The 27,158-nt window shown below is 48.1% G+C and overlaps 2 protein-coding genes across 3 annotated transcripts in view; one reads left to right on the top strand and one right to left on the bottom strand.

Moving 5' to 3' along the window:
- Nucleotides 1-454: 454 nt before the first annotated feature.
- QRFP (pyroglutamylated RFamide peptide) lies at nt 455-847 on the top strand. The gene has a single exon (XM_074161093.1). The coding sequence runs from the start codon at nt 455-457 to the stop codon at nt 845-847; it is 393 nt and encodes a 130-aa protein (XP_074017194.1).
- A 5,521-nt stretch (nt 848-6,368) lies between these two features.
- The window catches only part of ABL1 (ABL proto-oncogene 1, non-receptor tyrosine kinase), an 82,448-nt gene continuing 61,658 nt past the window's right edge, over nt 6,369-27,158 (bottom strand). For both annotated transcript variants that reach the window (XM_074161085.1, XM_074161086.1), the window contains exons 4-11: nt 23,201-23,473; nt 19,332-19,416; nt 18,791-18,968; nt 16,427-16,611; nt 13,671-13,823; nt 13,016-13,105; nt 12,544-12,708; nt 6,369-10,136 (exon numbers count right to left, since the gene is read on the bottom strand). In XM_074161085.1, the coding sequence (XP_074017186.1) occupies nt 8,437-10,136; nt 12,544-12,708; nt 13,016-13,105; nt 13,671-13,823; nt 16,427-16,611; nt 18,791-18,968; nt 19,332-19,416; nt 23,201-23,473 (2,829 nt within the window). In that variant the 3' untranslated portion in view covers nt 6,369-8,436. The remainder of the gene's footprint in view (nt 10,137-12,543; nt 12,709-13,015; nt 13,106-13,670; nt 13,824-16,426; nt 16,612-18,790; nt 18,969-19,331; nt 19,417-23,200; nt 23,474-27,158) is intronic.

Below are 27,158 nucleotides of genomic sequence, written 5' to 3'. Positions count from 1 at the left end.
TCCTCCCCGCAGTGCCTCTAAGAGGAGCAGGCGGCTCCGGAGCCCATCAGCCCGCCTGGCTAATAGCCCACTCAGCCACCCCCATCCGCGCAGAGCCCGGCTCTCGGCTGTGAAGAAGGGGAGTAGCTCCAAGGCTGTAATTTGTGAGCACCGAGTGGCTGAAGATGGAGGGGAGCAGGTCTGAAGGAGACAGGGGAGAGGCAGAACCCCCCACAACCACCAGCATCCCCACTGCAGCCAGAGGCTGCGGGAGGAGTGGTGGGTGCCGGAGGGGTTTTCTCGCAGGGTGTAGGGGTGGCAGGGCTGGTTTGTGGGTGCTGCAGCGGGGATGGGGAACGCGGGCTCGCCGAGGACAGCCCCTCTGCAGCCACACATCCTCGCTGCTGCTTTAGCCGCTGCCCAAGGATGCTTTGCCGTTTACCGACACATCTCTCCCTTCCTCTGCTTCCCCCAGATGAGAGCACCCTACTCCCTGTCCTGCCTCTTCCTCCTGAGCCTGGGGGCCTGCTTCCCTCCCAGCCAGTGGCAGGAGCCGGCAGACCCCGGGGAAGGGACCCTGCTCAAGCCCAGCTGGCAAGCGGCGGCGGTGGCCGAGGACTTGGGTCCCTGCTGGAGGGCAGGAGCGAAGCGGAGGCGCAGCGAGGAGCTGAGCGTGCTGCTGGGCATCGCCCGGGAGCTGCAGGGCTACGGCAAGGAGGGCAGCGGGCAGCGGCTGGGCAGGCAGGGGGGCTCCGAGCTGCTGCCAGCCAGAGGGGAGAAGCGCAGCAGCACGCTGGGGAACCTGGCTGAGGAGCTCAACGGCTACAACAGGAAAAAAGGGGGCTTCACCTTCCGCTTCGGGAGATGAGGGCCCGGACTTGACCCCCCCACCCCTCCTGCAGGTCACTCTGTCCCGTCCTTCCCTTCCATCTTGCCTAGATTTGCTCGGACAAAAGGGTATTGGGGGGGGGGCGGGGGGGGGGTTGCTGCTGCCATTGCCTTGGGGAGGGGGACACATTGTGTTTGCTCCACTTGCAGCCCTGCTCCAGCTCTCCTGTCCCTGTTCCCAGTCAGTGCAATGGAAGAAGAGGAGGATGTCTTAAGAAGAAGCCACTGTGTCCCTTCCCTGGTCACACACGGCCTTTGCTGGGGCACGGGGCAAGGGTCTCCGGTGCCGTGGTGCTGGCAGAGGGCAGGGATGCCACCCCAGGACAGGCAGAAGTGGCTGGGGCAGGCGTTGAGGCTGGAGGGAGGAGGGCTGAAGTAGCTGCCGGCCAGGACAGGGCTGTTGGGGAGGAGCAGGTCCCACAGAGCTCTCCATGGAGTCGTGGAGTTGCTGCTCTCCTGCCTATTAAGGAAAAGTCCCTCCGGCAGCAAATTCCGCTTAGTGTCAAGATGCCACTTACAAGAGCCAGCTCCTGTGTGCAAACCAGGACAGTTTGAGCTGGCTCCTGTGAGCAAACCAGGACAGAGCAGCAGGGTTCGAGAAAATCTTGTCCTTAGAAATCCCTGGCGTGAGCACAGAAACCTGCCCTGGCATCACCAGTCCTGCTGCAGTCCCAATGCCCCACTCACACCCCAACCCCAAGACCTGTCCTTAGATGCCACCAGAGTCCTCACAAGGGTGAGAAGGAGATGACCAACCTTCAGCATTCTTGTCCCATCACTTGCCTGAAAGCTTGGCCCTTCCTAGCCCCTTCCTGGCCTCATCGCCGCCTATTCCCAGCTGTAGCCACTGCAGAAACGTGGGTGCAGAGGGGCTGAGACAAGGACCCCTGCACCTACCCAGGGCCACCGACGGGTGCTCGGTGTCCTCCTGCTCTACGGTCCCCTCCACTCCAAGGGTGCAGCTTGGAGAATCACTAGCCCCAAAAGCCAGCACAGCCACGGCTGCGAAGGACAAGCCCCGCTCCAGCGACTGCCTTCTCCTCCTTCGGGCAGATTTAGCTCTGCCAACGCCAACAACAACGTTTGCCTTTGTGTCTACCACTGCAGGCAGAGATATTAGCAATCAGAGATCTAACTACCTGGCTCGCAGGCACTAACGGCAAGTTAGACACCTAACAACTGCTAATATTTCATTGCAGGCACAAAAACGAAGCAGGGCAATTATTTGCAAGCGCTAAATTGCACCCTCAGAATCAAAGACTGTGGCAGGACTTGGTTGGGGGAAAAAAATGAAATAAATAAAAAAAAAAAATCAGGCTCCAAGAGGTGCATTGTAATATCCATCAAGGAGACAGAGCACTTAACACAGCGCTGCCAGGGCTGGAGCGAGCCGTTCTCGCAGCAGGAGCGACGTAAGAGGAGGCTGAATGGAGGCGACTGGAACCCGCAGGCAAACACCAGCCATGGGGCAGCCGGGTCTAGGGAGGAGCAATGGGGGCACAAGAGGAGGCTCCTACGGGGAGCTACACGTGGGTCACAGCCCCACGGGTGCCGAACGGGAGGGACTCCGGATGTGCAGGGACACAGGTGACACCGGGATTTGGCCCTCGCACGAGGACGGTGCCAGCTGCGAGGGTGAAGGAGAGGAAGGGTGCTTTCCTTCCCCTGCGTCCCTGCTGTGGCGACCATTTCACACCGCGGGGACCAGAACAGCGACCAACAAACCTGGTGGCACTCGGGGTGACTGCACCCACACAGCCCCCTTCATCCGGGCGCCCCCAAAGCCACCTCCCATCCCTCTCGACCCCCACCCCACCGAAGGCCACCCGTTCGGGGGACGCAGGCGCAGCGCTCGCATCACGCAGCAGACACGGGAGCTTTATCGATGTTTCTATGGCAACGTCTCTTTTTCCTTCCCCCCCCCCCCCCCCTTTTCTTTTGAATGTTCAAACCATCAATAAATATGCACTGATCAATTTTACCCTGCACTGGAGTCGGGGGGAGGGATGGGAGGGAGGAAGGGGGAAAGAGTTTTGGAGCAACGCTGGGTTAGCGAGGGCTGGTAAATCCCTGGCTTTGCCGTGACGGATCGTTGCGGGGAAAAGTGGCACCGTCTGCTGCAGGAAGGGAAAGGAAACCCGCTGGGCGATGCTGGGGCCAGGCGGGATGCCTGGGCTCCCACTCTCAAGTCCGGGAGAAGAACAGGGTCAGAGCAGCGGGATAAAACCCCACGTATAACGAGGCTTTGATTGAAGCGCAATAACCCTTTGTATAACTTACTTAAAAGTAAAAGCCAGCGCTTCCCACAGCCCTTACCTGCGGGTGGGACAGAGCTGGGCTCAGCCCCTGCGCCCGGGGGGCTCCTTGATGGGCAGCTCCATGCCACAGGGACGATGCCACCACCCTCCTCGCCCACAGGGAGGAAAGGGGCTGTTGGGGGTGGGCGAGGGGCTGTGGCACCCCCCGGAGCAGCCCTGGGCAGGCGTTAAGACGAGTGATGTGCTTGGGAAAAGGCAGCGCTCCAGGCTCTTCGTTATTGCTCCTTGGTGATTGAGGCTGGGGAGGGGGAAGGAGGAGATAAAAGCAAATGGAAAATAACTGCCTGGAGTCCGGGGGTGTTGTCTAGGGGCAAGGAGGGGAAGACACACCAGGAGCAACCTGGAAAGGTTGGAAAGGCCTTCCCTGTGTGCTGGACATGGTGTCTCCCATCCAGCTCCCATGGGAACCTACGCCCCCTCCCAATTCCTCCCCTCCCGGCTCCCTTTGTGGGGCAGCTCCCAGGGGGACACCCAGACCTTTGAGAGCCAGAGAGCTTGGAGCCCACCTGCACACTGAATCGTAACGAGCTGGATTCATTTCGGCATGGCCACGCAGACAGGGCAGGGTGACCCATCTGCAGCACCAGCACCACGGCCCCTTGTGTGTCCTCAAAGGGACAGCTTCAGGTAAGCATTGGATCTTCTACAGATGGCCAGTGGACCCAGCCAGCAAGGACCAACTCAAACACACTTGCTGCCAGCATCGCCAGTGCTGGGACCCTCTATAAAATGCCCTGTTATCCTCCTCTGACCAGGGTACAACCTTCATCCTTGCCCCGGCCCTGTCTCTGCTCATCCGCTCCATTCCCGTAGGCTGCTCCTCATCCTTCCAGCACTTACAAACACACACACCTCGGGCGCAGCAAAGCTCAGAAACCCAAGCAGATCCTCTGCAGAGAAAGAGCCCGATTTAATCACATCCAAGGGACTCGCGAAGGGGCTAATGCATCATAACCAGGTCATTCAGCGCTGCAGCATCGGAAGCACAGGTAGGACCTTTACCAGCAGACCGGACATCAGGACAAACACAGAACCTTCAACACAGGGGTGATTGCTGGGAAAACAGCTCAGCGTAGCCTGGTTCGCAGGTGAACTTCCTGCTGAGCTGGATCTACCACAGAAAAAACACTGAGCAGCCCTCCACCCGCAGGGAGGACAGTTTGGGGACCAGCCTGAACAGTCAAATGACTTGCAGGGTTGTCCCTCACCCACAGCTTTAGGGGCACCAAGGCATCAGGAGTGACCAGAGAAGCAGGTTGATCCGGGAGCATCATTCCCAGCTCACCCTCGGACCAGGAGCCCGTCCAGCTCTGCTGCCAGCCTGCTTCGAGATGCGCGGTGACGCCTCTATTCAGAGGTGACACAGTACTTAGGTGTATTTTCCTCTCTTTTCAATCGTGAAAGGATTAATGTCAAACAAGGGAGAGGCTGTCAGTCGGCCACCGATCACCCCCAGGGGCAGGCAGGGCTCCCGCACACCAGAGTGCCACTGGCCCCGCAGCATCTCTACGAGACAGGTGGCCACACCAGCCTGTCTTTAATAACCTCTTTTTTTTTTTTTTTTGAGAAAAAGAGTGAGTGTAAAACACTGGCCACATTTTACATCTTGTGACAAGCAACTCCTCAACAAAAGGCAGGATGACATTAAAGGAAAACTTAAAAGAGCGAACATTGTAATTTCAAAGACGCGAAAACCAAAACAAAAAACACAAACACAGCTATTTTTTCCCCCAGAGCACTCTCACTTTCAAGCTCAATAGCCTTGAAAATTGGAGCAATCAAACTGTTAAATGCATCGATCTGTTAAATCAACTCCTACTGTACGCAGCTAAATTTAGCCTTTAATCCCCTCTCTTTCACTCCCAACACTGCAGATCCCAGGTCTTTCCTCAGTCAGGTCAACCGGCCTCCGCCTTCCCACGACACCACGGACTGGTCCCTAAGTGAGCAGAGATGGAGAAGACCAGGAGTGAGGCAGGTTCAGCTTTTCCATATATTCCCTCAACCCACAACTATTCACCGTGTTCAAGTCTTTATGCTGGAGATGTACACGAAGAGCAGCCTGGACGTTGATTTTTGCCACGGGTCATCGTCACCAACCAACCAGGAACCCCTTGCAGCTTTACGTGGACATTCACCAGGCACCACCACCCTGCTGAGAAGTAGCCCTTGCCAAGTGCAGGCCATTAATCACATTTATACTTGCCCACAGCATCCTCCCCTCTCCTCTTTTCATCATCTTCACGCTCATTTAGAAGCAGCCCGATGCCATTGCTGTCGCAGCCAGACAAGGTTTACTGATGAGCCTTGTTCCCGTGGCCCAGGAGCCAGCAGTTCCCCGCGCCAGGACTGACAGATTTCACCAGGGACTTGTCAAGGGGATTAGAAATTGGCCGAGCCAAGTTATGACCCTAAAACATCACTGAGCAGCTGCAGGACCTGGGGGGCACGCCACTTGCTTTCAGCTTCCCTTGCTACCTTCTCGTCCTTTTTTGCTCTAACATCCTCATTAATCAAGGCCGCGTCTCATTTTAGAGGCTGCTCAGTACCTGGAAACGTCCCTCCCTCAAGATTTACTGGAAAGGTAGTCTGAAAACAGAAAATAAGGATGGACTTTTGGAGACAACATTATTTCCAATTTTTAGACAGAAAACCTGCGGCCGGACGGCGTGCCAGCGTCTCGAGGGAGATGAATGGGAAGCTCTTCGCTTGGGGTCTGTGCTGGGAGCATCACGCCCAGCGGTGCCTCAGCCAGCGCACAGCTGGAAATGAGGGAGGGAGCAGCCAGAATCATCTGAGCAGAGAAACTCCCAGGTCTTTCCACAGCAGAGGAGGAAGGAAAAACAACAGCAGCTGAATTACAGAACACAAACAATTAAGAGGAAGAGAAGTTTGAAGTCAAATCTCTCATTTAAATCTCCTTGAAGACAACAGCAAAGTCTTCCCTTCAAAAGAGGTGATGACACAGTCTTTACTCTGTGCATCTTTTTTTTTTTTTTTATTTTTCCTCTCCTGACTTTTCAGAGCCGGATCAAAAGGACGTGGAAGAGGTGCTGCTGCCTGGCTCTGAGCAGCCTGCTGTGCCCAAGGGCCCCGGTGAACCCCCCAAACAGGGAACCCCTCTTTTCAGATGCGGAGGTAACCGGGCTTGAAAAGCCTTGCTAACAGACAAACACGAGTTTTCCTCAACATTGATTTATTTTTAAATATACTACACAAGAGAGACTGGAATAAAAAATAAATCAAAAAAAAAAAAAAGGAAAAATAGAGAAAGAGAAGAAGTCGTGGAAGAATTGGAAGTCGTGTACAGAAACAATCTGTACTGGACCAAATTAAAGGGGAAACAACCCCCTTAAGTATCACAGAGATGAAGGACAGAGCTATTTACACACTGTAAAAAAGACAAGTCTACAAAAGTGTGTAATAACGAGATACAAATGTATAATATAGTGGCACAATATGTTATCAAAGTAAAAACAGTACCTCCAGGAAAGAGACAGTCCAAGGGTGGCTGGTTGTTTTTTTTTCCTTACATTTTTAAAGGCAGCCTGTGGCAGAAGTGTGTATTTCCTTTTGAACATTTGTCATGTGATAAGTCACGGCTGTTTGTGAGGGCGAGAAGTGGCGTGAACACACACAAGTGAACTACTAGAAATCATATACAAAAGAAACAGTTCCAAAGAGAACAGAATAAAATACAATTGAAGGCAATTAGTATTTAAGATACACAAGAGGGGTCACAAGAGTTACAGGGGAACAGGACATGGAAAATGCTTTTTTCTCTTGTTTGGAACTGTTAAAAGGAGTTAAATTGCACTGTTAATAGCCCTAAACCTTGTTCTTTCACTATTGTCACAAGTCACAGTTAGTTCCCAGTCATGTTGCATTAGTTGGGAAGGTCACAGGTCCTCGGAAAGGAAGCCCAGGAATCCTGTGGTCAGCATTTTGTGGTGCTCTCCTCGGGAGATGCACCCAAGAGAAGTGTCTGCAATCTTCACAGATCCTTGTTTGATGCTGGATGGAACCACACCGGCATGAGGGTAGTGATGGTTTTAACCCCAAAGTACCAGCATCTGAGCTTTTCCTGGGGAGCCAGCACTGGCACGGGAAGGGAGGCACCACAGCCCCTCAAAGCAAAGGTCTCTATGGGAGGGCAGAAGCCAGGTCCCCTCTCCGCTCATAGAACTGAAAAAGCTGGAAATTCAACCAGAGAAACAGCAGTTCTCGCCCATCCGTGATGTGCAAGCTCAGCTGAAAGAACTGCTGGAGGCACAGAGGTATCTCTGAACTCACCCTAAGCCGTCTCCCACTCCTGCAACCCTCCTGTCTTTGGGGGAGCGATACCTTGCTCAGCACCAGCCCGCTGCCCCCCAACCTCCGCATCCCTCCACACACCAAACACCAGCCCCATTAATGTCAGATATCACAGGGATGCGACAGCACGTCCTTCTTCAGACCTTCTCCAGTCCTTTATCGCTACCAAGGGAGATCCGCAAACAGGCTCCTGTGCCACTACATTAGCGGGTGCCGTCTGCAACATTTTGAACCCCAGTGATTCACTTGGGCTCAACAACATGAAGAAATTACTAAAAAAAACACAGAAAGGAAGGGAAGCAGGTAGAATCATAGGAAGAATTTGGGCAAACATCATTTGTAGCATTCTGTCATTAAAAATAGCAACCCCTTACATTAACAATTTTGCCCCCCCTTCCCTCCCAAGCGCCAAATCTGTTGCATTAATGTCAGGTAAATGTCAGACTCGGGCCAGGGACACGTGCTGCAGCTCTCCCAAGAAATGCAGTGGGTCTATTGCTATTCAAACACTCATCCTCGGGTACAGTGGGGCAGGGGGAAGGGACGAAAATGCAGTAGAAAGTCCTCCTGAGGAGGATGGCATCTGAGTGTCCACCAGTCTGGCTTCAGTCTTAATGGTCTGTCCAGAGCAATAAAATACTAATAAAAAGGCATGGTGTGACATCAGCATTTAGACTTGTAGCCCACAAGGCAAGAACTCCACAGATAAGACGATTACAAGTATATGAAACACAGGGAATCTGAGTTAAGAGGGTGGAAAGTGCCTCTCGAACACAGCCCTGCCCTTTGGAGCTGGGGCATCCATTCACAGTCTGTGTCTTTTGCACGGCCCCAACCTGAATGCCCCGGTCCTTTCTCAGTCCACACACGTTACTCTCTCTCCACAGTTGGCTTTGGCCCATTGGGATTTTATTTTTATTTTTAAACCTGGCTTCTGCTACCTCTGAACGATGTCGCTGATTTCTTTCACTGAACTGAGAAGTTTGCTAAAGTCCTGGGTGGCTGCAGGACCACTGCCAGCTGTTGCTGGGCAGATCTGAAGCTCCCGTAGGTTATTCTCCAGCTTATTGATGGCCTCCCGAAAGGCAAATTTGTTCCTCATCTGCTGAATGGAGTCCACATAGCTCACGCAAAAGGTGTAGAGGTTCTTGCCAGCCTCCAAGACGGCGCTGTGGCTTGCCATTTGTTCAGAGTTCTTGCTGATAGCAATCCGTAGGGCCTCAGTGCTTTCCAGCACCACCCCTTTAGTGATGGTGCCACTGGCAATCCTCTCCGGGGGCTGCCGGGTCTTCCGCAGCGAGACTCTGGTGGATATGAGGGGGATGAAGGCTGTAGATGATGGCTGGTCCCCGCCTGGAGCGGAGGGTACAGATGAGGAAGAGGCAGCTGGTGTTGCTGTGCTCATCAGCAGCTTTGTAGAGGACTGTGGCTTTGGTACAGAGGGGATCCCCAGCTTTTTCACACCTTCCCCTGACTGGTTTGGCTTGACAGCATCGCTGCCTGCAGCCTCTCCAACCTGAGTCAACTGTTTGGATTTCGGCCCAGACACCACATCTGCTGCTGCTTCATGGCTGGGGCTGTGAGAAACCTTCCCAGGCTTGCCAAGGGAGGATGAAGAGAGGGGAAGCGGAGGTGCCGGTTTCAGCTTCGATAACTTCCCTTTGTCCTTCCCTGCCGACTCCGAGGTCTGCTTGAGCCTCCTCAGTCGCGGCTCCTCAGAGGAAGCCTTGCTGGCACCCACAAACCCAGCAGGGTTGGGTTTGGCAGCAGAACCTTGGTCCATCGTCACAGTGGTACCTAAGGCACTGGGTTTGCCTCCATCGTCCTTGTGGAGCGCGCTGGAGGAAGGAGGGGCAGCAGGTTGCCTGCGGCCAAGTTTTGGCGTCAGAGTGGGAGGGCTGGAGCCAGGGCTCGACTCTGCATCTTTGAACACATCGTCAGTGGTCTCTTCGTTTTTCTTAAGCAGCCGCGGAGGAGGGGTCACTGTCCCCCTGACAGCAATGTCAGTCTTGGCCTCGTTTGCCCGCTTGCGAGGCAGTGCTGGCTTTTCACTTTTGTGTCCCCCAAAAGTGGAGGAATCAAACTGGCGTCCCGTGGACTGCAAATCCCGAGGCAGAGTCACGGATTTCCACTCTGTGTCCTTCGCTCCATGGGGCACGCAGGAGGCTGAGCAGGACCTTAAGAAACGCTTGCTGGAGTTGGAACTACTCTCCTCTTCACCAGCCACCCCCCGACTGCTGCTCATCGTGCTGGACTTCTTCCGCAGGTGGGGAGATAAAAATCCAGAGTTCCCAGCGACAACCCCGTTGGTGACACCAGCCCCGTTGCTTGGGCTCTGAAACTTGGAGGGGTCAGCTGGGTCTGCAGGGGGTGCAACGAAAGCTCCGTTGCCAGCATCCCTGCCCTCCTCCTCCCCACCTGCCCTGCGGTCCGAGTGGCCATCCATCTCTCGGAAGGAACTGCTCCGTTTCGGAGGGGTAGGGGCTGTTTTCTTCTTCTTCTTGATAAGGGCGCTGAAGAGGTTGTGCTTTTTGTCTTTCGGAAGCAGCCTCTCATCTTCATTCAAACTGCTCTCCAGGGCTGCCCTCTCCTTCCGTGGGAGCAAGGGTGAAATAGCAGGTTCATGATCCAGAGGGTCTGCAAAGGAAAGAAAAGAGTCCACTGAGCATTGCTTCAACAGCCAGAATAACCGGTTTTCTTCCAGGATCAAACTACTGCAGCACCTCCAAAAGGTGCGGGTTCTATAAAAAGAGACAAATTCAGACCAGAACGAAAGCAAGTTCAGCCACACTCAAGCCTGGACTGAACCTGGTCCCTAATCCTGCAGGAATCCATTTCTGAGGTGGCCTCTACAGGACTTGGCTGCCAAACTGTTTTCCCTGTAGGCTTCTGATATAAACAGCGACGTACAAACACAAAATGTTTATGCTCAGATTCCTGCCCTCACACCCAGAGACTTGTCTAAACTTCACACTGTGAAGAAGATAAATATTAAGAGGTCTTTGCTTTAGTCCCCTTGCTGTTGCTGTCTTTTGAAGAGCTGACCCTCTGAATTAATAAGACATCTCTGTAACCCATCTCCATCCCCAGTCTCCTCCTTCATTTAGATTCTGATACTCCTCACCTCCTTTCCTGGTGTCATCATTTGCGGGGAATGGAAATCACTTTTTCACAAGTAGAAATCAAGACGCCCTTTGACAGCTGGACACTTTGGGTCACACCACTGCGAAGACAGCCAGCCTTGTACAGTGATGGAGGAAAGTGGTAGTAACAGCCCCCTTCGGGAGCAATGCTCCAGAAGGAAAGGATGGGGTGACCCTTTCTCCACTTACAAGAGGTATTTAAAAATGAATAGTGGTTTATAATAAATTTATACGGAGTCCTGAAGGTCTCTGTATCTGGCTGACAGGGGGTCTTATTCCCAGGCCAGGCTCTGGGATAGCAGGTACCTCGGGGGAGGAATGCCTGCAGGGCAGCAGGTACATTTACAGCTCCACCAGGCAGTACGAAGGGAGATGAAGCAGAGTCACAGGGAAAAGGAGGATGCTTCTTAGTCACGTACTGGTGATCATCACGCTATGGGTAGGATTCTGGTTGAGGAGAAAGCATTTGAAGAAAAATAGTTGTGCACTTTGAGAAGACACCAGGCTTCCCACGTGCAGTTAAACCATTCCCACACAATTTATGGGGACCTGGACAACCAGAAGACCTCCCAGTCCCAGCACTTCAGGAGCCCATGGCCTTACTGTGTCTAGACACAGAGGAGCTGTGGGGATCCAAAGAAAACTAGCAGCTTGCACTGAGGATCAGCTTCCAGCTGCTGGACTTGCTGTGGAAACACTGACAATTGAAGGGGAAACTGCAATAAAACTTTAATGTGAAATATTTTCTTTCACAATAAAAAGTGAAATGATTCCCAGCGTAATGTTAAAATCATATTATTCCTGCTGCACTTGAATCTCTCAAAGCCCTTAAGTATTTAAATGAAGTTATTTTACTTCAAAGCTTGTAATACTAGGCAATTATATTTCCTATATATGGTAACTAACCTTCCTAAGTTACTGATACTTCCTTTTTCCAACATTTTACATCCCTTCTTTTTTTCCCCTCTTTGTCTAGATATAGATTTTCTACTGAAACATGTACCACTACCTGAATTTGACATTACACAAGAAAGGTCAGTCACATGAATGGTCAGAGAAGGCAACAGGAGGTGGAACAGCCTCAACAGGAGGTGGAAAAAACCCCACTGTATTGTTTTACCTTTTTTTTTTTTTTTTTCAAATGAGCTAGACACAAAACTACTGTATACATTCAGCATTTTACCACTGCTTTTATTACCTCAGAATGGAAGATAAGTTCTTGAAGAAATTGATTGAAAGAGAGTTTAATTTCATGGAAGATTCTGTAAATACCTCTTTGTCCCTTGCTGAAATCATATTTGGTACCTGCCAAGAGTAATACTCTTCAGTGCTCCGAGCACAAATCTGGTAGGATGGAAGAGTGAAGAAACCTCCCTTCTGGGACTTGCTAAACCCGAGCCATCATCCCGGTTTAAATTATGCAGTGTGGTAGTGTAAAGTGGCTTGAACAAAGCAGATTACCCACAGTCAGATGCAGTGGGAGATCCCACTGATAGGTCCTACTAGGGAATGGGAAGAGGATATGATCAGAGAGCTCTGTGCTCAGGCTCGGGTCTACAGGGAGCTGCAGGCAACAGCCATTAAGTTAAAAGAACTTCTCGGGCTTCTCTAAGCACCGGCAGGTTCAGCGTCAATCCCTCAGCCAGTTCACACTCCCAGCTGCTCTGTGTGTCTGTGTCTGGTCCCAAGATTAACAACCTACCTTTGCAAAACATAATAAAATGAGTTCTGAAGCCAGGAAAGCAAACTCAGCAGCCTGTCACCCAGAAACACAACACTGGTACAGAAAGATGGCACCTGTTATTAGACACAGCTTTTTCTAGGTGAAGACCTGGAGCTGGATGTGCATTTTGTTTTCCTCTGTGTTTCCTGAAGGAATAATGACTTTAATTAAAACCTACCACATTCCCCCAGGCCTCGAGCATGTGCAGTCTCTAGGCCTTCGTTGGCATCTTTGCTTTCAGCAGCTCTCCTGGATGTTCGTGTTTTGGTTGGTAACTCTGGGGCCTGGAGGAAATTGCTCACGACGCTCCTCATGCCCTTCTTCCCCAGTTCCTTCTCCACCTCTGCAATGCACAAAAGAAAATTACTACAATCAACGGAAGGTAAAAACTATTGTGCTGTTCAGAGTTAATAGCACATAAGAAAAGCAAACAACACAAAGCAGAGGGTCCTTGACGATGTTCAGCCATTTGGCCCTTTAAAATCAGGCCCAAGCCCACACACAGAAAAAGCCCACGTGTAAACGCATCCCCGCTTTCTACATCATTTAACTTAGGGCTGAGTTTCATGTGAAAAACGTGCAGAATTAAGGATGCAGTTGGCCCTTTCCCCATCCCTGGAATTGCCACTCTAAGAGGGACCCGGACCTACCATCCGATATGCTGGATTCCTGAAACATCGTTTCAAAGGCCTGATGGATCTCAGCAAAGGAGGGTCTATCGGAAGGGCTCCACTGCCAGCCTGAAAAAACAACACCACTCAAAGCTTTCCGCCAGCGTCAGACACTCGGAACACTACACCAGGAGGGGCTACCTATGGCAGTTCCCTTTTTATAAAAGGGGCAAGAAAAAATAATGACGTGGAAACCTCATTTGGAGGCTGCTGGGTACCTGCAACCACCACCCAGCCAAAGTAATGCTGGAAAAAACTGTATCCCACTAAGTCACGTACCAAAAGCCCACAGTGGAGCAGTAACAGCCAGTCCCTTAAGAAGCCTAATGAAGCTCCCACTTCATCCTTAGAGCACAAGCTTTTCTTTAAATTGTCAGGAAAAAGGAGGCAAAGAAAACATTGAGCTGAACAACAAATCTCTCCCCCAGGCCCCTGTGCTCCCGGTAGAGAAGAGCGGCTGTTTCATAGAGTGTTCATCCCCTGGGGAAAGCAGTTTTAACCAAGCACTTCTACACAGCTTTGCACCTTCACTGGTGCTGGCAGGTGGTTTCTCGTGCCTTGCTGTGTGTGGCCAGATCCTACTGCACCTCTGCAGAGCTAAAAACCAGCATTTGCAGGGCTGAGGAACACTTACATGCTCTCATGAGCTCATAAACTTTCTCAGGACAGCCTTCAGGGCGCTCCATACGGTAGTCTTTCTCCAACAGCTCATAGACTTGAGACAGATCAATCCCAGGGTAAGGGGACATGCCGTAGGTCGCGATTTCCCACAGCAGAACGCCAAAGGCTGCAGTGGAGGGGAAAAAAAAAAAAAAGAGGAAAAAAAAATCAATAAGCTTTGTTTTCATCTTAAATTTGCAAGGGTGCTTAGTGGGAGTAGTCACTAAACAGTGCTGCACACTTAAACCAGCTCTGGGTGGCTCAGATCCCATGCTCAGCAGCAGCTTAAATGTTAAAGAAGCGTAACAAGCCTCTTCGTCAGCACAGACAAGTCTCCTGCGATATGACAGGGTAGAATTAGACTAATTTTCAATGTATCAGTTGTCTCAAACCTGAACGCCTTGAGATCCTTCAAGTCCTATTAAAGGCACAATTAAGAGACTTCACAGTGGATTAGCTGAAACCATTTCAGTGCTGCACTGCAGTCCCTCCCTCAGTTTGACAGCTCCTCTCATCTGCAACCTCTCCCCGGGGGACTCGCACGTTTTAATAGCTCGGTGGTTTTGGGGTGCCCTTGTTTAGCTGCAGCATGGTCTAGAGGGGAAACCTGGGGGGCAGCAGCGAGAGGAAGGTTTCAGCAGTTAATGCCAACAAGACAGGGTGAGGCTGAGATGTTTGGTCATGGGGAAAGCTGAACGGGAAAAGGGGAAGCACAAAAAGGGTCTTGAAAGAGGGGAGGCATTCAAGTCCCAGAAGTCGGTGGGATGCAGGTCAGCAGCGGGGTCAGGCAGCTCACCCAGGAGTCGGGCACTCAAAATAGACTCAACACCAGTTCAACAACCTGCATGTAATTAGTTCAGTCACCCTATTCTGTTCTTAACCTGAAGAGAAAGCGATTACAATTCTGCATAAGTAAGGAAATCACATCACATTACATGGTAACACCACCAAGGGCAATTTACATTAGACATTTCTGTGCACAATTTTCTTTGATTGCTGTCTTGAGGCAGTGAGGTGAAAGCGGCTAAACTCTGGCGTGCCCAGCAGCAGCCGTGGCCTCCGGGGACGGCCAGTTTGCTCTAATCAGATCCCAAAGGCCACTGCCTCGACTCTTAACTACACAAGGTTACGCTAACCCTAATTAAAGATACCAAATACTCCTTTTGGATCTTTGCTTCCTGAATACTCTACTATTTAAATGCAGCAGGGATCCTGCAACCACCACAGTGATACTGCAGCGTCCTTGAGACAGTGGCAGACACCCACAGCAGCCAACACCACCATGAGCAAGTCCAAAGCAGAAGGAACACCTTGATTACCTCCTTAGGAGGCTGTTTTGGGTTTTCCTCACTGTCTATCATAGAATCATAGAATGGTTAGAGTTGGAAGGGACCTTAAAGATCATCGAGTTCCAACCCCCTGCCCTGGGCAGGGACACCTCCCACTGGACCAGGTTGCTCAAAGCCCCATCCAGCCTGGCCTTGAACACTTCCAGGGATGGGGCAGCCACAACTTCTCTGGGCAACCTGTTCCAGTGTCTCACCACCCTCACAATAAAGAATTTCTTTCTAGTATCTAATCTAAATCTCCCCTCTTTCAATTTAAAACCATTACCCCTCGTCCTATCGCTCCATTCCCTGATGAGTCCCTCCCCATCTCTCCTGTAGCCCCCTCCAGGTACTGGAAGGTTGTTATATGGTCTCCCCGGAGCCTTCTCTTCTCCAGGCTGAACAACCCCAACTGACTCAGCCTGTCTTCATAGGAGAGGTGCTCCAGCCCTCGGATCATGTTCGTGGCCCTCCGCTGGACCCCTTCCAACAGGTCCATGTCCTTCCCGTGTTGAGGAAGGCGCCCTATAAAACATTTTGCATCAGCTATCCACCTAAAAGGCTTTATTTTGAAGAAACTTTCTCAGCACAGTTTCCCCAAAATGCCAGAAAACTTCATGGCTGCTTCACTACTATCTGTCATTTTATATGTAGAAGATGCTCAGGATAACATTTTCCAAGTGCCTTTGGGACCACGTCTCACAAACTTCTCTCTCATGTCAACTGGGCACTTTTGAGAATTTGACCAACAGCTATGGCAGAGATATAAAACCCAAAGAAAGGCTGATAAAAAAGTACAATGAGATTTTCTGCGGTCAGATCTGATAGAACATAGCTCCATTTAGCTAAGCCTACTCTTATCACTAGTACCTCAGGGCTCTTCAATAACCATTTGTCATCAAATTTTCCCTCTGTTTCTCCTCATCTCATTCCAAAGATTATTCTTTTAAAATGCAGAAAGACGAGCTTGGAGCTATCACTAGACAGATACACACATTATTATTTTTTGTAACATAAAATGAACCAGATTCTCACTTTCCTCCTCAAAGTAGTTAGAAAGTTCCTGGCTATACAACAATATAGAGCTCTGGCACAGGACCATAAAGCGATATCAAGGCAGCAGTATCGGTGCCCTCCAGCCTGATTTCATACATTTCGATAAACACCACAGTAGCCTTTATTTTCATAGGCTTCAAACATATAAAGTCAGGTCGGCATCCTCAGTGCTCCACTCAAAGACTGACTTAGCAGAGATTAGTTCCCTCGCTCTGACAAGCTCGTAGAACAATGTGGCTCAACCCGGGGAACGCGCTCCCTCCTGAAACGTTTCACAATGTCCTCGTTTCACAGCCCTGGAAAAGAAGACTATAATCTGCATTAATTCATACATGCAAATTCTTACCCCAGACGTCAGATTTAATGGAGAACTTGTTGTAGGCCAGGCTTTCTGGTGCAGTCCACTTGATGGGGAATTTTGCTCCGGCGTGGGCAGTGTAGGTGTCGCCTGTCATTAGCCTGCTCAGGCCAAAGTCTGCCACCTTCACCAAGTGGTTCTCCCCTACAAGGCAGTTTCTGGCAGCAAGGTCCCTAAAAACAAGAACAAAAATAGGCAATGAGGAGTCTTTACCATCTCACTTTTAGCAATAGCAAGGAAACCTGCTGTTCCCAAAGAAACGTGATTATTTTGATCAGGGTATTACACGGAAATTATGTAGTTATACGCATACATGTAAGAGGGAAAGTTATTTTCCATTCCGGCTTTGTAAGACTGTCATCTAAACTTTTTTTTTTTTTTTTTTTAAATTTGAAGTGAAAGCTTCAAGAAGCCCCCTCACTTTCAATAAAAGCTGCCACCCTCAGGATAAAAATAATTTAAAGAAATGTCAGTGCTCAACTTATCAATAGCTGAGCATGAGCACTGAATAAAGCAAGTCTCGATGCCTCACTTCTTGCCCACCTCTGTCGCTCTTCGGTCACCCCAGCCAACACCAGTCGCTCTCCAGAACTCCTTTGCCGGTCCTTGCTCAAGCACCAGGTTTAGCTCCCAGCTCTGCTCTTCTTCCTCTCAAGTGTACCGCATTTTACAATACAACTTTCTCACATCACGTTTCGGCCTTTTCAAAACTGCTGCAGCCTCTGCTATCAGCACTTAACATTTTTTTAAAGGACTGGCCAATAAGCAAATGAAGCTTCTCCTCCACATTTTTTCACCTGCCTCCACCTTGGCAGGTGAGAGAAGCGCACGTTACATTAGCCACTTCCCTGGCTCGTACATGCTGTTAGCACCCTCGGAAATGCTTCATGAGTATAAAAATGTAAAGCACAAAAATTGGTTTCTCCTAATATTAGGTTTCATTAAAAAGACTTTCCCAGATTATGTCACATTGAACTAAAAATTGATTCTACCAGAAAGCTCGAGTGAGATCGTCAGATATGAGCAGACACTGCTGTTTCTTTTGCTTGTTCTGCTCAATCAGAATAAATTAAAAAAAAAAGCACGTCTTACTAGATGCCCATTAAGTTTTCCCAGTGTTTTTGAATATACCTTCTTATCAATGCTGATTACTACAATGTGTGTCTAAATAAAAGCTCCTCTTCATAATCAAATTCCTCCTCCTTCCTGATTCATTAAATGAGGTCACAGCCCAGCATTTGAATCCAGGGATGTGAATTGTGACAACACTCTTAAAATAATTGGGTAGGTGGGTATGGGGGTGGCTGATAAGGAAAAATGCTACTATTTATTTTAGATAAATGGGTCATCAGAAATAAGAGGAAATGGAATGAACAGGAGAGCAGACAAATGGGATTCACACAAAGCAGTTGTTAAAGTTCACTTCCTACAGGCTGAAGGGATGAAATACTTTCAACAGGGCAAATCAAAGGCTGGAAATTTTAATTTGCCGCATCATCGTTCGCTTTATTGACTGACAGAAGCATTTAAACAGGCCTTTCAGGGAGCAAAGGCAACGCATGACTTAGAGGAGCACCTAGAACTTTACACATGATCTTCATATTTGTCTCTATGAAAAAACACGTGCTAATTTTATATTGCAGTTAATTGGGCAAGAAAGGTCACACCGTGGCACAGAGAACATCTTGTATAAAGCTCAGTAACTCTCAAACCTTCGCACAGGATGTGTCATTATATTGCTAGGAGGCCAATTCTACAGATGAAGAATGCAAAGCTCCAGCCGTAATTGCAGCACACTGAAAGGTCAGAGTCTCTGAGACTTTTAAGGCTGCAGAAATGCTTATTAAAGTGAATATGCAATCTGGACAATAGTGGGGAACGATCCCTACAGAGGATGGAAAAAAAGGTGAAACAAACAAGAAGGAACATGGGATAAGAAGGCCCTAAGAGGGTGGCATTGCTGTGAGCACCTGCACGCGTCCAGCAGTATCAACTGCAGCAGTTCTTAACGCCTGTTAGAATCAAGGAAGAGCAGTAGTTTATCTGGTCCATTAAGAGCCTGTTACTTTGGGAAGCATTTACATTTAAGGCCCTTGTCCAAAATATACAAGTACTGATGTGTCTTTCACCTGCATCTACTTCAAAGGTAAGAGAAAAACACTGAGAGAAAAACAATTAGGAGACCATCCTATAGACAGGTTAATGTACTGTATCAGAATACAATGCACTCGTGTGTTAAATATAGGACACCAACTGCATCTGAAGTCAATGCTGTGACAATCTGAAAGGCCGGAAAATAAATCAAGGTGTGTTTTGTGCTCGAGATTCAGGGCTACTAGTCATCCTTCCTACCTGTGGATGAAGTTTTTCTTCTCCAGGTACTCCATGGCTGAGGAGATCTGAGTTGCCATGTACAGCAGCACCACAGCATTCACCTCCTGCCGGTTACACTCTCGCAGATAATCCAGCAGATTCCCGTATGTCATGAACTCCGTAATGATGTAGAAAGGAGGTTCCCGTGTGCACACCCCTAGGGACCAGCATAAAGTTTACAATGAATGCTTGAAAATATCAGTGGATCTTCAGGTTTTGTCCTCCAGGGTAATTTATACTTCTAGAAGGCAGAAATATGGGGCTCACACAAAAAATGAGTTCTGCTTGGAATTGGTTAATAGAGGGTTTTAATTTCCTGCTTCAGGCTCTGGCAACTTAAACATTAGGGAGACGAGATCATTAAAAATCATGTATTAGTAGTACAAATTGTGAATTTTGCCAGACAATAAGTGTCTGTATTTAAAGCCTCGGTATGGTAAGCAGCTTATCTGCTCCTTAACATCCATATCACTGCACAAGGGTTTAGTCCAAATCCCTCTGCTTGGTATTTATCACTTACCTAATAATTGCACCAAGTTCGGATGCTTGATCTCCTTCATTACTGCAGCTTCTTTCAAGAACTCTTCCACCTCCATGGTATCCTCCTGCAGAACAATGGTAAAGCTTTGGCAAGGACAGCAGGCACAAAGGAGGAAGAGATTTTTGTACCAGAACACAAAAAGAACCGAAAACTGACAACATAAGCCACAGTTCTTTCAAGGTAATTTTTCCCTGTAGCCACATCACGATGCCAGGGAGTTAGGAACATTGCGATTTTTAGAGGATTTTTACAAAAATATATTTTTATCATTCTTATTCTACCAGAGCTTTTTGGGGCAAGAAAATCCATATCCCTTTTGTGAAGGGCCTCTCACAGGATCACTCGAGTTGAAAAGGAAAAACGTGCTTGTTCCTAACAGAAAAAAGAAGATAACATGAAATAAAAAGTACAGAAAAGAAAAGAAACAAGAACGAGCATAAAAGGAAGGGTACACCACAATCTGAGAAGCTGCTGAAACATGGGCCCCCAGTTTCACTGGGCAGGAGCAAGAAATCCTCGCTTTCCGATGGGGGGCCGTGACGGACGGCAGCCACTCCATCACCGAGAGCCTGGGGTTTCACAGATTTCATTTCTGGCATTTAGAGCCTGACCCGTGACGTAACCGTTCTGGGCAGATGTGTCACTACCTATTTGTTGAAGGCCATAAAGTTGCTTGGCACAACACAAAACTGAGGAAGATACAATCTTGCTCAAAAGACATATTTTCTGAAGCAAATATGCCCCAAATGGCCGGAAGGTCATTTCAAAGTGGTGCAAAAAACTACAGATCTATTCCTCAAGCAATGTTTCTTTCTATATCCATATTTTTTTTTTCCGTTGGTGGATTAATGTTGACAGGCTACATGGACAAAGTGTTTTAAGGAAGGATTGGAAAGGATTTACTGCTGCTGGTGAGAATGATAACAGTGGGCTGTCGCTGTAAGATCCAGGCAGCTCTCTGCTTTGCAGCGAGGAGTGAGAACCTTTTTCAAACATTTTCATTCAATCATTTACTATTCGTTGCCAATTAGCTTGATTGGCAGCTGCGATTTGCTGAACACACTCTGTCAAAACTAATAGCCCAAAGGTCCTTGTGAGCAGAACCTTAAACTGTTTTCTTTGGCAAAGGAGACTGGGTTAATAATCCAGGTTGCAAAATTACCCAAAACGCACATTTATCTTATGCAAACTCCAAAAGGTTGCTCCTCTGCAGAGCGGTTCCACAGTTCTAAATCTCTTACCTCTCAGTGACCAAATTAATAGGAAGGACACATACAGAGAGCTACTGTAACAATGATTTCTCTGAAAATCTGATCCCAGGCAAAGGACCAAGCTTAATCAGCTTCCATCTTCCACTCTACAAAACCAGGGAAGAACTAAAACAATTCTGGCTACGTGATATTTTCCTAGCAGAGCACAGGACCATGCCATGGCATTAAGGGACACCAGGGTTGCATGTTGCCTAGTTTAAAACACAGGCTTCTCTGCTGGGGAAAAAATAAAAGAAAAAAGAAGAGGCAGTCCTAATAGATGTAGGCTGGGGGTGTGCAGTAAGAAATGTGCTGAGATGAGCAGCTCACCACAGTTCAACCACTAAATGGCCCTCACGGGGACCAAGCTGTGGCCACCGCCACAGCAGGCTGCGCTGGGTCCAGCGACAGGCAGGGCACAAAGCTCTACTCCCGGTCACTCCTATATCCAATGGTATACTTTAATGGGAAACATCTAAGCACCGAAATGTTGTCCAGCACCTCCCAGTTAAAGGCAGCTGAGGAACAGTGTGTGCTGCTCTGATTGCCTTCTTGCATGATGTAGTGTGTTTTGCGCCAGCTCTGAGCTGCGTTTAGGCACTGGATACAAAACAGAACAACAAAGGGGTGTTCGCAAGCATCGCTCTTCAAAAAGAAGTTGGAACGATTCGGTTTTTTTTCTCTTTTAGTTTCCCTTCCCCTCTATCTTTTCTTACAGAGATATCTGGAGTAGATGGGGAAGGAACAAGAAGAACCATATAAAGTTCCGAAAAATATTCTCTCAGAGGAAAATAAAGTGAGTCATTTGAACATTAGTGCAGAAGCTGCGGAGGGCTTGTTTTCCCCAGTAGAACTGGGATATAAATGTGATTTAAAAATGTTTCCCAAAACTTTGAAGAAAGCTATAATCCCACCTGTCAAGCACTAGACTGATGGATTTAAGGAAGGTAGATTATAAATTTGCTTTTAAGGATGGGTTTAGCGCGCATAATTGCAGGTTGAAGTGTTTCTCAACTCTCTTTTTGGTTATTCTTACATTCCCTGGTGGAACACGCTGCTTCATACTACATTATGAACCACTTTTAGTCATGTTTCATTAAATATTTATTTGATATATTTGAAACAGCCATGGGTTGTATTAAGGTTTCTTCTTATGCACAAACAGATTTTACGGGATAAGATGCAATTTGCTTTTGTTGATGGGTTTCAGAGAGAAGGGAATGAAAGCAACAACTACAGTTTGGAGCAAAATGAGAGATCTGAAGATGTTGGGTACCTTCACACCGCAACCAGAAGCAGGAAAGGAGATGAGATGTTAGAAAAATCAACGTTCCTAGAAACAACTGGTCTCTCCTGTTGACGATAAAGACGCATTTTGTTCACCCTGGTCCCATCCCGGCTCCACCTCCATCGCAACGCTCCCCAGTCAGCCCCATGGTCCCCAGCGCTGGCTCCGAGCAGGGACAACACTAGGTGTCACTCGCTCCCTGTGCAACCCAGCACTTGGGCTCTGCTCTGCCAGGGAGCAGCAACAGAAATCTCCAGAGTACAGAAAAGGCCAAAATGAAAAAATACTTTCTGCAACCATAGCAACCCTGAAATACTGAGGTAGCCGCTGCTCAGAGAGTAAGGAGGAAATATTTTCCCCAAATCAAGGAAATGTTCTTCCCCTGACACTAAAGCATCTACTCAGTTCTCTCCACTTCAAAATTTCCATTGCAAAAAATTAAAAGAAACAAACAATAAACCCCATTCTGTTTGTTTCTGCAAGACCAAACCACATCGCCATTGGAGGAGAGAGAACACAGTGTCAAGTTAGCATAAACTCCTATTAAGCAATCGAATGCAATGTGTGTGGATGGTGCCAGAAGATCTCAAGACATTTTTATAAACATAAATGAATTAAACAATGACCTTATGAACTCACAGAGCATTATTTGCATTTCAAGAGACAAGGAAACCAAGACACAGTAATCACGGAGCAGAGCCAGAAAACAGAACTGATTATCCAGTTCCTCATTAAAGCCACTTACGAATTTTAATATATTTTAGCTTGGATACACTTTTTCCTCCTCTTGTATCTTTTGATAAGAAGCAGCTGTGAACAATTGCTTCAGACTTCCAGGTACACAGGGAGCTTGTCTTTTGGGAAAGATGCCACACAAGACAGAAAATCAAAACATGTAAAGCCTCCCTGAAGCAAAGCCTTTGAATTTTGTGTTGACTGACTCACAATCCACAATTTTCCTTAATACACCAGCTTGTGCTAGTGTGTTCATCTGTGAACAGCTCACCTTCGCCACACCCTGAATGCGAGACATCACGGCACTATTTACTTTTCTAAGGTTTCACCGGTTCTAAAGTAAAAATTGCACTGTTAACATCCTCCTTTGTTTAGATACAAGCGTTTCAGGTATCACCTAAACCCATAATAGGATCAAGCTCTTTCAAAAATACTCTATTCCAATTCTACAGCATGGAAAGGAAAGGCCGTTACCCACCCAAACTGTGTAACCAGGGCTGAGGGCAGGCAGCCAGCCTGAACCCCCTTCCTGCTGAAAGGGGATTAATGGGAATGCTTAGAGTCTTGAGTCCTACCTTTAGAGTCTTCACAGCCACTGTAAGGTTGTACTTCTTCCAGACTCCTTCATACACCTCTCCATACTGCCCTCCACCGAGCTTGTGCTTCATCGTGATGTCAGTTCTCTCTATCTCCCATTTGTCGTAGTTGGGAGACACACCGTAAATCGTGGGCTTATTGCGTTTGGGTGCTGGGTAGTGCAAGGTGGTGATGAGCCCATCTGCCACAGTGGAATGATGATGGACCAACTCTGCTAAGGTGTTGAAGCGGCTCTCTGAAGAGACATACAGCTAGGGACCAGAGAGAAGGAGAAAGCTCGTTCACGTTACGCCCATCAGAGCATTCACACGTAGAAAATACATTATAAAACATTATGAAAGCAAAGTGTTGTATTGCTCCTACTCGAGCTGCAGTACCGTGAGCTCCACAAGCTCTGTAACGAGCTCTCAGCTGAGAACAACCAACGCTTACATGGGAAATGCATGGTTTCAGGAGAAAATACATGCACTTCGCTGAAACAACATGGAAGGCATGACTGCAAATAGCATCAGAGTGGCATGCTGTTGCTTGAAATGTCTTTTTTTGAAAGGCTGGTCAGTCAAGACTGTGGGACACTTCCTGGAGACCAGGGGGCTGTCAACCTAGGTGTCTTGATTCCATTATTACTATTTGGGTTATGACATTTTCACCTGCCTGAATCCTCCTTGAATTGTCACTAGCAAGCCGGTGGCTTCCCTGCCATTGGCCTAAGCTTCTGCAGAGTGTTTTGGATGATGTTGGGCAGCTGGTCTGCTCCATTCTCGTGATGGGCACCGATCAATAACACAGAAGTAAAATCATTACCCCTGACTGAAAACCTGCTGTGAGGCACAATAACCCGTATTCGTTACCTTTTTTAGCATTTATAAAGAAGATCCATTTTAAGCCTAAAAGCCTACTAAAGATAACAGAGAAGTGACGACTCCCTACCACCAGAGCTTTCTATTTCCAGTTTTCACACTCAAGCCCAGTCTTCTGCTGGGCAAGGTGACAAAAGCTAGAAATTTAATTTTTAAAAAGTGATGCTGATAACACCTGAAGGAGAAATCTTCGTATCGGAGCGCAAACAGCCTATGCTGGACACAGCACACAGAAGATGGAAGAGCTCCATTTCTCACAAAGGACCAAGGTCTGGGGAGGCACAACCTCACAGGAAGAGCAGGACCACGGCAGCCACCCAGATTTCTGCCCAGACCATGTACTGTGAAACGAGTGCAAGGCACTGGTCCTGCTGCGCACATGACATGTCAACACCTATGAACAAACTCCCCAAATGCTTCTGACTCACTGGATGTGCTCTCAGCAGCCTGTGCATGTACAGTGTCCATCTGTCTGGGATTTCGGGAGGCCGGGAAGTTTACGGGGCTGCCAGGCATCCAAAAATCCCAGACTCAGGGTTCAATTCTGCTTCTTCCACCTAGAGAGAATTTTTGGATGGAAAAAGAAAATGCATCTGTGAAGCTCCAGCAATAAGCAAATATGTCCAACAGAAAAGGGAGATGTGTTTACAAGAGGAAAAAAAACATGTTTGTGGGGAGGGACAAAACCACCCTCAAACTTGAGTAAAGCCTTTGGACTGGGGACTGGCAATTCCCGTATGGATGCTCCTCCCTTGCAGGATCCTCCTTTGTTTACTATACAAACCCAAAATGAGAACGAGAAACACTGGAAAAGACCAAATATTCTGAAGCATATGACAGCACAGGCACTACGTATAAGAAAAGGTGAGTGAAAAGAGCAGCCATATCACCTAAGTCAGTCAGAGTGAGAGATGGAAGTGCCTCATCTCCTCAGCATCCTGCTTGTCCAAATCCCTACTTAAGTTTATGAAGATGAGCCACGTGCTTATGTATGTGTGGTAACTACTATGGTCAGAAGTGGAAAAACCTGCCAATCTGTGTATGTCATGGACTTATTTGAAAGAGCTGCAGGAAGGTAAAATGCTCAGCTCGGGCACACTGTGTAACCCAGAAAGGGGAAAACAAACACAGACGTGAAGGACCCCACAGACCAGTCACAGGCAGGTTCCACTGCTGCAAGGCCCAGGGTGCCTGTTGGCTTTCAAGCTACGGACTTGGTAACAGAATGATGCCCCTTGTAAGTTTTTTGGGAAGTGAATGTTACATAGCATTTGGCATGCAAAAGAGGCAACTATGCTGAAGAAACCTACCCCTCCAGTGTTGGGAAATCATAACCTCTGGTTAAAATGGCATTTCCTCTGGTGGCAATAGTACCTGGGCTTGGGAGTGGGAGATGCACAGTGGCCAACCACGTCATTAACTACTCCGGTGACAACACATACACGTTTGGATCCTCAAGGGCATTCAGGGTGGAAGGTTTTACACCCTGGGATGGAGAAATCTACTTTCCCTTCACTCTTGTTTTTCTTTTGCTACACAAGAGTTAAAATAACTCCTACGGAAACATTATCTCCAGAAAATAAAGGCATCCTCCTGGGGAGCATGTTCTCAACCCTTTACCAAAACGAGTCGGATATTCTTTTGGTAAAGTAACTGGACCAAATCTCATTTCAACACTATGATTAAAAAAAAAAAAGAGAAAAAAAAAAAAAACAAACAAAAACCACCTTTCATGGTCAAAGAGGTGAAATCACCTTAAAAACAGATGTTCTGAGAACAGAAAAGTGACAACATAAGAGGCTTTTACAGCTGCATGGCTTGGACCACCAAGCGTTAGCCAGTACAACCACAATTTAAAACAAGCCATACCTATTTGGGAACGACTGGTAGTACCAGCAGCACTGGTTTGAGCACTTCACATGGACTGAAATAGAATAGCATGGGTGTAGAAAATTATGCTGAACTCCAGGATCACTTAGAAGTATTAGAGGAGTATGGAGAAGGAAGCTGTCCATGCTTTTATGATGGCTTATATATCAGAATCTCAAATCTCATGGAAACTAGAGATACCTGTATTTTGTGTGACAGACTATATGATCTAGTTAGAGATGGAGAAAGAAATTCAAAAAATGGCCAAAGGTTTCACAGCAAACCCATGGCAGGATGGGGAACAGACTCAGGATAACTCTGTCCAGGCCACAGGACAACACTCTATGCCTTAACACAGATGAATTTTGCCATTTACATGAAAAAATAAAGCAAACACCTCCACCCACTACATGTGCTCACTCTGTAGGCAGAGTTTTTCTAACCTCTCCGTGATTACATCTCAACAATGACTTCTGAAGGCCTTACTTCCCAACAGCATTACTGGAAATCAGAGTTATGCTGGACTTAAATCTTCATCTGGAATGTGAAGCATGTATCCCAGGAAGATGGAGCAAGGAGCAGCTATGCACGGCATGCTGTCAGCACAGCCCAGGCAGTCACAGACACACTGACTTTTCACTGCAACCTCCCTTCTCCACTGACCCCCATTACCAAGCCTTAACTCGAGCTGGTTGTTGGATAATTTCCCCCAAGAAAATGGCCTGATGCCACTGACTGTGCTCAGACAGAGGTAACAGGCAGCGTTTCTGCAGCACGCGAGGCTGCAGTGGGACTTGGGAGAGTTTGCTTCCCAGCTACGTTGTCGACACATTATTTGGGCAATTTTTGTATGTTGTCAGTCAAACTGTAACACTGGACCTGTTCCAAGGGGCTCTGCTGGTACGAGTTGGCCACACATCCGCAGCTTGTGTGGCCAAAAGAGACCGCATCTCTTTTTCCTGGCTAGTATATTTTATATAAGGGTGGTAAAACTGGCCCACACTAACCTCCAACGCATCCTTATCCTGATGGGATTCCCCTTCCCCAGTCAGCAGATAAAACTGAACATCCACACACAAAAAAAATCCACGAGGATCCATGATAAAGGAGGAAATCTGCGTCCAGTTCAGCCACTGGAGGCTCCAAGAGGTCATGTGTCCTGTCCTGTGTCCTTAATGCTGAGGACAGCAGGATTTGAAGTACTGGC

The sequence above is a fragment of the Numenius arquata genome, chromosome 19, assembly GCF_964106895.1.
Source record: "Numenius arquata chromosome 19, bNumArq3.hap1.1, whole genome shotgun sequence".
Lineage (NCBI taxonomy): Eukaryota > Metazoa > Chordata > Aves > Charadriiformes > Scolopacidae > Numenius > Numenius arquata.
Note: the sequence above shows the minus strand (reverse complement) of the source record. Positions and strands in the feature narration are given on the sequence as shown.